A 10,440-nucleotide genomic window follows, 5' to 3' on the forward strand; every position below is an offset into this window, starting at 1 on the left:
GAAAACAATTTGATAATTATTTAAATATATCATTGTATTATCAATATGATAAATAATGATCAAATAATATTAAAGATCAATTCGGAATTGGATTTTCAAATTATACAACATTGAGAGAAATTAATAATTTCAAACAGGAAAATATTAAGAAGGTGTGCTGTGGACCAAACTTTACAATTGTTCTAACCGATAGAGATGAAGTATATGGAACAGGATCGAATATTTATGGAGTTTTGGGTTTAGATTCATTTAGTCAATCGGATAGTCATCACTTTAATATTAATCGATTTGTAAAATTGCCAATTTCATTCAAGGTACAACATATTTGCTGCTGTAGATCGATGGTTGCTATTATTTCGAATGGATATTTGAAAGCAAATAGGGAAACATTGTTGAATAGATCGATTATTTCGAATAGTTCCAGTCCTACCCAATTAAATGCCTATGGGCAAATGTTTTTCTGGAGTGGAGGTGATATTTCAATATCTGGTTGTCCAATCAATAAGAAATTCACTCCAATATATGATTGGAATTTTAATATAATGGGAAAAGTCAAGTTTTTCGAGTCGAGTCCATTTTCTTCCTTTTTTATAGTAGTAACAGGTAATTATTAATATTTCATTAGATTATAATTTTCGTTGGAATATATTAGAATTCAATAGGGTTTACTTTTCTGGACAAAATTGTAGTGGACAATTTGGAAATGGAGAGGAGAAACGAAATTTTAAATCCTTGTACCAATTGACTGATAATTTATTTCCAACTTTTAAAGGCATAAAGCATGTTGCTTGTGGATCTAAACATTGTATTATAGTAACAGATGATAATGAACTCTACTCGAGTGGTAGTAATCAATATTTTCAATTAGGACACTCCAACAATGCGAAACAAGACACCTTCCAGAAACCTGCAACAGAATTTCAAGGCAAAAAAATTGAACTAGTCAAGTGTGGAGAAAATTATACAATGGTTTATTTGAGTAGTAAGTTTTGAGAGTTGGTTCGAATTTTTAATAATGAGGAAATTGTCAGATGGTGATTTATATGCTTGTGGAGCTAATCATTTTGGACAATTACTCAATAATCAAACTCAAAGGAAGGTTATATTTCACAAGATTCTAACTGATCGATCACTTGTTTCCCTCTCTTGTGGTAATAACTTTTCGCTCTATTTGACCAGGAATTGCCAAGTAATGAGGGCAGGTTCTAATGAATATGGTCAATTATTCTCTACGAAGAATGGATTTCAAATGCAAACTACAAAGGTGGATAAATCAATGCGTTTATTTGGATTGACTTGCTCCAACAATCTGACAATACTATATAAACAAAAGGATAATGATTGTGGAGAGATTTATTTGAGAAGATATTGCTCACAATTTGTCAAATCCTCTCCAAACAATAATAGACAACAGAACAAGGTATTATCACCCACAAAAAAGAGGAAGAAAAACTACCTTATGTACAGATCTATCCACGACCATTTCTCGTTCATGTTTGATATTGCTTCGAGCTTGAAAATGGAGAATGCTACCCACCTTTTGTGCGATATTGAGGTGAAAATTTTGGAATGATGAACAATGAAGACCTGCCCCACTACTGGTTGCAACTCTAATTCAAGAGTGTAATTCAAAGCACATCTTTCTTTTATTAAGGCAAATTGGTCTATTTCATTGATTAATTTTGAATATTTGTGATAGATTCATTTTAGTATGAATTTCTGAATGGGAAGATCAAAATGGGTGGTATCACTGTTTGGTTTTTATGTATTCTATGAAGTATCAACTTTCCAATTTTGATTTTTGGTTTCTACATGGCGAAGGAGGAGGAGCTGAGAATTAGAACATTGCTAATTGGTTAAAAAAATACTTGCTAAAACAAGGGTTGGGAATTCAGAATAAATCGACAATTTTCAGGTTTATTCAACAATATCACGGGAGCAAGCGGTATTTACAATAAACACGTGTCTGTGCAATCAGCATGTGTTGACTTTAGGTTAGTTTAGCCCTGTGCTTTCTTGTGTGAAATGATTTCAAAAATTAAAAAAATGTTTGCAACAGAATGTCTGTTGAACGAACATAGAATATTCAAAAGAGATTACAGCAATTACCTTCATCAGTTCCATGATGATTCTTCATCAACATGTGGGAATGAACAATTCGAATCTTTATCTTACTCAAGAAATTCATCTATGGAAGAAAGCTTGAACATTCAAACTAAAGAACTTGCTAAATCAATGCTTGAACATGCTGAAAGCTATGTTAAAGGTACTAATGGATATCCAAAATCCAATGAAAACGCTTTCGAATGGTATCTCAAATCTGCCAAACTTGGCAATGCTTCAGCCCAATATATTGTTGGACTAATGAACATGGACGGTATTGGAACCTCTATTTCTCATACCAAGGCATTGAAATATTTCAAGAAAGCTGCCAAACAAGATAACATTGGTGCCCAACATAATTATGGGAAACTGTTAGAAAGAAATGGTAAGCCTTATAAAGCTTTCAAATGGTTTGTAAGAGCTGCTGAAAAGGGTAACTGTAGGTACTCACAACATCGTCTCGGTGAATTATATCTGGATGGTATTGGAGTTGAGAATGATGATTCTACAGCTTTCGAATGGTTTCAACGAGCTGCAAATCAAGAATATTCAGAGGCACAGCTTGCTCTTGCTAGAATGTATTTTTATGGTCAAGGAGTAAGTCGTTCTCTGAAGAAATCCTTTGAATGGGCCTTAAAGGCAGCAACAAGTAATGAAAATGGAAGAGCCCAATATGAAACTGGCCTAAACTATTTGAAAGGTTGCGGAGTTGAACCATCAACAGAAGAAGCATTAAAATTCTTAAGAAAAGCAGCTGATAACGAAGATGCAGATGCTCAATTACTTCTTTGTGTAATGCACTATGAAGAAGTAATACCAAAGACCACTCCTGAAGAAGTAATATTTCAATGGTGTTCCAAAGCAGCTGACAATTATATTCACCAAATTGCACTATTCATCTTGGGAGAACTCTATGAAAAAGGAATTGGAGTAGAGCAAGATAATGAAATGGCATTTGAGAAGTACATGTCTCTTGAAGTATCAACATCAAATTTTATACTGTTTCCTTATCATTATTACAAAGAGTTATTGTTTCGTATAGGTGATATGTATTTGAATGGAAAAGGTGTTGAACGATCAAGTAAAAAGGCAGGGGAATGGTTTAATAAGGCAGCCAATAGAGGGCACTCAGAATCCAAATTTCGATTTGGGGTTTTAATGTTCCTTATTGGAAAACATTCAGAAAAAGCTCTATATTGGATTTCACAGGCAGACCAAGATGGCCATGTATTAGCCTCTGTTTTCGAAATGTGGACACAAGATATCCAAGACCTATTAGAGACAACTTCTTCATTCAAATTAGCTTGGATAATTAGAGAATGTTGCAATTTCTTTCTCTCCAACAAATATGAGACAATAAGGGATGTCGAGGAATATTTAGCAGGGAGGTTTCATGATGGAGGCTTTTATGAGCAAGCTTTTAAATGGTATAATATGTCTGCTGAAAAGGGAAACATACTATCACAATATAACATAGGAGTTATGTATAAGAAAGGTATTGGTGTGGCTCAATCCTATTCGAAATCTGCTGAATGGTATGAAAAAGGATTTTACAAATTATTACTTGAAACAGATTATTTATCAGGAAAGGATTTGGATTTTTAAGATTTTAATAAATAAGGTGTGTTGGTTTTTTATTGTTTTTAGAGTTTTGTGGTTTTTTGTGTGTGAGCTATTTACAAACCTTAGGCTAGTGATATGTTTGAGCTCAAAATGAGTCAAACAGTTAGTCACTCGGCCTTTGGAGATTCATTTTGTTGTTTTGGTTTCAGTTTGGCCAAACAGCCTGCAGAGTTTTGGAGGCATTGATTAAAGAGGCCAGCATTCCCAAGACTTGTTTCCAAAGTATGAGGAAGAATTTGTCGTGTATCCACAACACGATGACTTCCATACTCGAATGCATAAGGATCTAATCCAAATGAAGGGAAACATTCTAAAAGTGTGACATTATCCAAAGAAGAAATATCCCACTCAGTTTCAGGTTGAATCAAGATTGAGATTGGAACCCCTTCTTCATAATCGTAAAAGGTTTGAACTGTGATACTAGTGTCAAATTTACAGCAAAGTTCAGGGCTTTGTACTGACTTTTGATAGATATAAATAGTCTCTGAGGTAAGGAGAACTCTTTGCATGTGGAGACTGTCGTCTTCATCAGAATCTTCATCATCCTCATCTCTGACACTAATGACTGTATCTTCGAGGGCTTCCCGTACAATCTTTCCAATGAAACGAATAGGGATTCTACTGTTTGGTTGTCTATCCTTATTCAATTGAAGGAATGAGGAATATTCCTTCATGACGAATTCAATATGTTTTGGATCTTCATTGCCATACCAGAATGGAATTTCAATATCTACAAATTCATCGTCTTCGTCCATTTCTTCATTGTCCTCTTCTTCGTCCTCCTCATCACTTTCATCGTCACTTTCTTCAGAATGTCTAAAGTAAAAATGTTTAGATTTAGGTTTAGATGGGACGACATTATCATCTTCATCGACATCGATCCAATCATCGTCATTATCGTCTTCCATTGAATCTTGTTGATTTGATTCTGTTGTGGAATGTTCCTTTCCTTTGATTTTCGATGGGACTAGTTTATGTGAGTTGGCTAATTCGCCACTCACTTGTTGATTCACCACTGTTGTTGTGATAGTTGAGTGTTGGTGCACTACTGATGAAGAAGAAGGTGCTTGCATCATCTTAAAGTAGATAAAGTTAGTTGTAGTAGCTTGCTGATTCATAAACGGGTGCTGAAAGCCAATGGCAATATCTGTTCTTGGAGCATAAAATGTTTGGTTCATTGTCAAGGTCATTGTTAATAATACTATTAATGTTGTTGTTGTTGGTGACAATAGAGAAGAACATAGGATTATAGAATTGAGTCAAACGATATAAATCGTGAGTGCGGAATAGTTGGTTGGTTTGGTTGTTGTTTTAAATATATAGTCTTGTCTAATTAATTGTAGAAGCTCTTGATAATAATTGTATTGGGCTTTCTACTAAGTTCAAAGAGGTATGAATAATACTACTAATGATGTTGTTGAGTTTTTTTAAAATTATCAAATTCCAGATGCAAACCCGCCTACTTAAAACAATTGCTATCGTAACGGCTGTAGTTGAGGTTAAATTTAGAATAATAAGCGAAAGAAGAGGAAGAATGAAAACGTGAGGATTATTTTTAAACGCCAGAGTTCCTTTCGCAGCAGATATGGTGTTGATGGTATTTGCTTGTTGTGTTACACAAATATGCAATGATGGTGATGATGGTCGAATGATTGTTGTATGAAAGATTCAACAATACTTAATGTGATGTTTTTCATTATCTATGTTATACTCAAACACAAAATACCTACACTTTCGGAAATTAAAATGTGATGGTGAATGTAGTGTTGTTATATGCTTGCTTCAATGTGCAATATAAACAACCTAGTTAGAAACGTAGGGTAGTACAGTTTACTAGTATTGATAATGTTGTCGAATCAAATAACACACGCTTGTCTAAATGTGTGTTTCGTTCCGTGGCGAAGAGTTTGATGATGTGGTTAATCACTCTTTTTTTTTCAATGTTCCTCATCACTTTTCGCAACTTTGACGAAAAAAAGTCTAGTGGTAAATTAAAGGTTCTTTGCCATTAAAGACCAGCTTGTAGAATTGCCAAATGGAAATTTAGTTTACAATTGGCTTTACAGAATTTACCGATGAATTAAACTGCTACTCAAAGTTGAAATTGAGATTTCTTTTGGTTCTTTTCTTTATCCTGATCATTCATATTTGATCAAAATGTAACAAAGTTAAGATTATTAATATTACTGTCTCTCGAACAAAAAAACGAATTGAGACTTTTCTAATCAGTGTAGCAAGAACAAACAGAATAAAGATTAAAACAATCCGATGAGACGGAATCGAACCGCCGACCACAGGATGACAGTTTTTCTTGCTACAGTCCCATGCTCTACCAGCTGAGCTATCATCGGTTACATTCCATTGGTAATTAAGGAATCTGACCCTTAGTACAATAATATGTTATCCATGCCTGTTACCTATGCTTAATAGTGGTAGATATTTAATATTCATCATTAATAATGTACAATTTTTTACTTCTTAAGCTTTGGGAAAATGGATCCAAGGTGAGGAATGAGTTCAGTGTGGAATTGGTATGATTGACCAGTTGCATAAATTACAATTTTTCCTGCAGGATTAATTCTAAAAACTAAAAATCATATATAAATTAAAATATGAATGAGTAACACTTACTTCTTTCTGGAGCAATTCCTAATTGTGACATGGCAACATCATCAGTAGCTCTATTACCAAATCCAGAATAGAATGGAGTGACCTTCTTTAGAGCTTCATGACGTTGTTCTGTGGTAGTTGACAAAAGCCCTGGTACAAAGGTCTTTAACACAATGTCCAACATGTAAATCTTGAATGTATCTGGTCTCTTTAACACAATTTCTCTCACAAGAGCATTTCCTCCTGAATTGTAAGCAGTAAATACAGCACCCTCAGGTAAATCCACTGACTTTCCATTCTTGGAGTATTTTTGTTGCAATCTTTCAATGAAAAATCTAGTGCTGGAAGACATTGTAATTGGACGAGCTGTCAAGTAGAGCATCTTGTAACCAGCTTGATGAATTTCAGAGTATGCTTCAGTGATATCCTTGTGTACATAGTCCTTTCCAATTCTACAAGCAACATGACCTCCCAAATCAGATTTTGTAATAGTGCCGTCAATGTCCGAAACGATAATCTTGTCAGTATCTTTCCACAAGTAGAGTCTTCCGAGAGCAAGTTGTTCCTTATTGGTACCACTGCTTTCCTTTTGCTTGGCACCTGCAACCTTGGCAATATTGCTGCCAAACATTGAAAATTCAGGTAATTGTTGTTCTAACACCTTGGTTTTGAAAATCAAAGTCAACTTGGTTTCACCCTTTTCATAGAACTTGTTCAATTCAGTTTCGATAGCTTTCAAGTGACTTCCGGCTGGAATAAACCATTCGTGTGGGTAGAGCAATTCATCGTGAATATTCTTCAAAACCTTCTTCTTGAGTCGTTCTCTTCTAGAAGACTTTTCCTCATTGGTTTCACTTGGTGTGGATGGAGTGTTAGATTTTTTGAGTTTTTGTTTGAAACTGGATAAACGGTGTTTCAATCCCTTCTTTTGTGTTGGTGTTTCTGGAGTCAATGTTGATGGAGAAGAGCTTTCATCGTCAGAAACTGGTGTTACAGGTGAGGAAATATCATGATGCATACTGTTGGTAGAACTAGTGTGAATGCTTGGAGTTGTAGAGTCAGAGAAACTTCCAAATCCCATAGAGAGGGCCATCTCTCCAGCAAAGTGTTTAAGCATGTCTCTCTTTTTCAGCTTTTCCTCTTCTTCCTGCTTTTCATCACGTCTCTTCTTTGTCATTTCTTTCAGGTATTTGATTTTTTCCTTTGGTGTTTTCAAGGAATTGTAATGTTTGTAAAATTCATTCATTTCCTCTTGGGTGGCATGTTGGAAATATTCAAATTCTTCGCCCTCAATTGGTGATGAATTCAATCCATTCTCCTTCTTTACCTCTTCAAGAATTGATGCAATATTCAATTGTGGAGCATCATGATCCAAGTCCTCACTTTCAATATCCTGATCAGCATGTTCTGCAATTTGCTGTTCCCACCTTTGAATCTTTTCTTGTTCTTTCAAATCATCTTCCACAGGTTTAAGTTCATCACCCAAATCCTTACTCAATTCTTTAGTTTCCTTTTTCATTTCCTTCATCATGTCGCTAATCTTTCCACCAAATACTTTTTGGTCAAAGAAGGGAATTTTGAATCCACTTTCAATAGTCATGGTAGCAATCAAAGTTTCCTGTCCTCTCTTTGTGCTTGATCTATAATGTTCAGCAGTTAAATCAGTCTTGGCATCATAAGATTTAACAAATACTTGTACAGATTGATTGACTGTTGATTTCTTTGGAAATCTAACAAAGAATGGTGTTGTTTTCACAGAGCATGATTCATCCCTCGACTTGACAGCAATAACATCAATACAATTACCAATCAATAATCGTTTCTGATCAGCAATCTTTGTAGTTGGTGCAATATTGTGCAAATCCGATGATGAGGCAGACATGTTTTCTTCTTGTTTTATATTAAATAATTTGCTTTTTGACAGTGAATGAACAATTTTGCAAAATAAACTTTTCATACACTATAGTGTTCGGGTAGAGTATCTATTATTATTTTCCCTACAAAATCAAACAACAACAACTTCTTGATGAGTCAATATAGACGATAATTGTCGGACAAATGGTTAAACACACAATCAGCAGCTACGTGTGATTTTTGTGAAGAGAGGGTTTGATGAGTTTTTTCTGTTGCTGATTTTGTTGTTGCTGTATTAGATTGGTTTTGTCTCATGTCTGAAAAAGTTCAAAATAGGAACAGAAAAATTTCATCACCTATGAACGAGTTGATTTGTTGTTGTTGGGTTGCCCTCATGTCAGTGCTACTCAGAAATTGGAATCTTATTACACAAGTTCCATCACTGTAAATATTTACAATTTATCATACCATGCATGCCCTTCAATTATGTTAATCAACAAGACAATTAATTGTAAACAAATAAATCAAAAAAAAATGATTGAAATAGCACCAGAAGAAAAAATAAAATCACCACCTCCCTTGAAAAAGAAGAAACTTTCTCAATGTTTGGTCACGACAATGAAAAATTTTACGGAAGAGAGAAATACTGATCAGCATGTAACAATTATTCTTACCGATTTATTTGATAATCAAATATGTTGAAGAAGAAAATGAGAGGAAACACAATTAGAATTCTTCAAACAAATGAGTCACATTCAACACTTAATCTTACAATACCTGGTAAAGTTTTAACTGTCCAAAATTGTTCGCAGAGAAAGTGGTTAATTCTTGGATTACACGATGGTGTTCATATTTATAATTCCGAGAATTTGAGTTTTATTGGGAAAATTGAAAGACGTGATTTTTATAACTTTCTAATAGATAGTAATGGTGAACACATGTTTTACAGGTTTTCTGATTCCGTTTCCAAAATTAGAATTGATGATAGGTCAGTTTTATGGACTGTAAAAGAAGCTGTTGAGTGTTTTACTATTTGTAAATCCAAGAATGAATTGTTCATTGCCATTGATTCACAAATTGTTGTTTTGGACATGAACAATGGATCAGTGAAAAGGAAAATTCCATTCCTTAAGAAAGTGTTGAAATGTCTCTATATTACCTATGATGAAGTGAATGAAAGGATTTATCTATAGGTCAACAAAGAAGATTCTTTTAAAAATGGCTTTTCAGAAAGCACCAACAAACTGTTAGTAATTGAGGAAAAAACCGAATCACAAGTTGAGGTTGTATGTCTACATGACAAGGTTAATTTCATTCTATTCTGTGGAAAGTATTATATTGTAAACACTTCATTTCTGACATTGGCTATCTGTTTGATAGGAAAACTAACGAGTTTCTGATCAAGTTTAGATTTGGATAACAAAATTATTTTTGACCCATTTTGATGACTCGACTAACAGTTTATTCTACAAAATGGACTCGAAAATAGGTGTTGCAAAGTTCCAGATTAAGGAAGTTATAGCTGATCTTCCACTTAATAAGAAAATATGTCAAGCTCTTGAGAAATTGGGAGGAAAATTGCCATCCATTATTTCCAAATTACAATTCCATGACGAGTTCATTATTCCTGAATGTTTACGATATCTATTTCATGTTGTCTTTCCATTGGCTTCTAAATTATTATATTGTGACAAAGAGGTTACAAAAGTTGTTTCGTTTATTCATGTAAAAACGGCTGAACTATTGTTGGAGCATGATTTGTTCTATATTGGAAATCCTTTTCCCATTAATGATCCGAAATCAGCTAGTCTCTATGTAAAGAAAGCAGAAATATCCAAAGTGTCAAACAATGGTGATTTTCCAATTTATTTGCGTTATAGAATTGATGAAAATTCTCATATTCGATACATAACTAAGAGTTTCCTATTCTCAGAGTTTATTTCTAAAGTGAGAATTGAATATTTCTAACATAATTCCTTGGAGTGCCATCTCATTATTCTGAAAGTTCAGTTTACAATCAAACAAGTCAATTCTCTTATCAAAAGTCCTTGTTTCCTATAAAATTGTAAATACAGATTGTCGCTAACAATAGGATTCATCAATTCAGATTCAATCTCAAAAATACGATTGCTTCACTTCTTTCCTTTTGCATTGGTCAATATTACCGGCTCCACAATCAGGTATGGGATTCTGTGGTTGGAGGGAATTGAATGTGGAAGCAACTAGCCTGTAAACTCCAACATGTAACAG

At 34.1% G+C, this 10,440-nt stretch overlaps 5 protein-coding genes and 1 non-coding gene across 6 annotated transcripts; 3 read left to right on the plus strand and 3 right to left on the minus strand.

Moving 5' to 3' along the window:
• Positions 1-2,370: 2,370 nt before the first annotated feature.
• NAEGRDRAFT_33665 (uncharacterized protein) lies at positions 2,371-3,708 on the plus strand (the record flags this gene model as incomplete). Its single annotated transcript, XM_002677038.1, has 2 exons — positions 2,371-2,893; positions 3,485-3,708. The coding sequence occupies 2 exons, from the start codon at positions 2,371-2,373 to the stop codon at positions 3,706-3,708; spliced, it is 747 nt and encodes a 248-aa protein (XP_002677084.1).
• A 9-nt stretch (positions 3,709-3,717) lies between these two features.
• NAEGRDRAFT_79736 (uncharacterized protein) lies at positions 3,718-5,140 on the minus strand. The gene has a single exon (XM_002677128.1). The coding sequence runs from the start codon at positions 4,914-4,916 to the stop codon at positions 3,834-3,836; it is 1,083 nt and encodes a 360-aa protein (XP_002677174.1). The 5' UTR covers positions 4,917-5,140; the 3' UTR covers positions 3,718-3,833.
• Positions 5,141-5,990: 850 nt separating this feature from the next.
• On the minus strand, positions 5,991-6,077 carry NAEGRDRAFT_t319. The gene has a single exon. It is a non-coding gene; the product is annotated as a tRNA-Tyr (tRNA).
• Positions 6,078-6,197: 120 nt separating this feature from the next.
• NAEGRDRAFT_67569 (uncharacterized protein) lies at positions 6,198-8,218 on the minus strand (the record flags this gene model as incomplete). The annotated part of the gene is made up of 2 exons (XM_002677129.1): positions 6,198-6,313; positions 6,358-8,218. 2 exons carry the CDS (start codon positions 8,216-8,218, stop codon positions 6,198-6,200), a joined length of 1,977 nt encoding a protein of 658 aa, XP_002677175.1.
• Positions 8,219-8,900: 682 nt separating this feature from the next.
• On the plus strand, positions 8,901-9,383 carry NAEGRDRAFT_67570 (uncharacterized protein; the record flags this gene model as incomplete). Its single annotated transcript, XM_002677039.1, has 1 exon — positions 8,901-9,383. The coding sequence occupies one exon, from the start codon at positions 8,901-8,903 to the stop codon at positions 9,381-9,383; it is 483 nt and encodes a 160-aa protein (XP_002677085.1).
• Positions 9,384-9,663: 280 nt separating this feature from the next.
• NAEGRDRAFT_67571 (uncharacterized protein) lies at positions 9,664-10,158 on the plus strand (the record flags this gene model as incomplete). Its single annotated transcript, XM_002677040.1, has 1 exon — positions 9,664-10,158. The coding sequence occupies one exon, from the start codon at positions 9,664-9,666 to the stop codon at positions 10,156-10,158; it is 495 nt and encodes a 164-aa protein (XP_002677086.1).
• Between the last annotated feature and the right edge of the window lie 282 nt (positions 10,159-10,440).

This window comes from Naegleria gruberi, assembly GCF_000004985.1.
Source record: "Naegleria gruberi genomic scaffold NAEGRscaffold_24, whole genome shotgun sequence".
NCBI lineage: Eukaryota > Heterolobosea > Eutetramitea > Acrasida > Naegleriidae > Naegleria > Naegleria gruberi.

Bases quoted from the DNA above. Each gene is read 5' to 3' on its own strand.
- NAEGRDRAFT_79736 (XM_002677128.1), bottom strand. From the start codon at position 4,916: ATGACCTTGACAATGAACCAAACATTTTATGCTCCAAGAACAGATATT.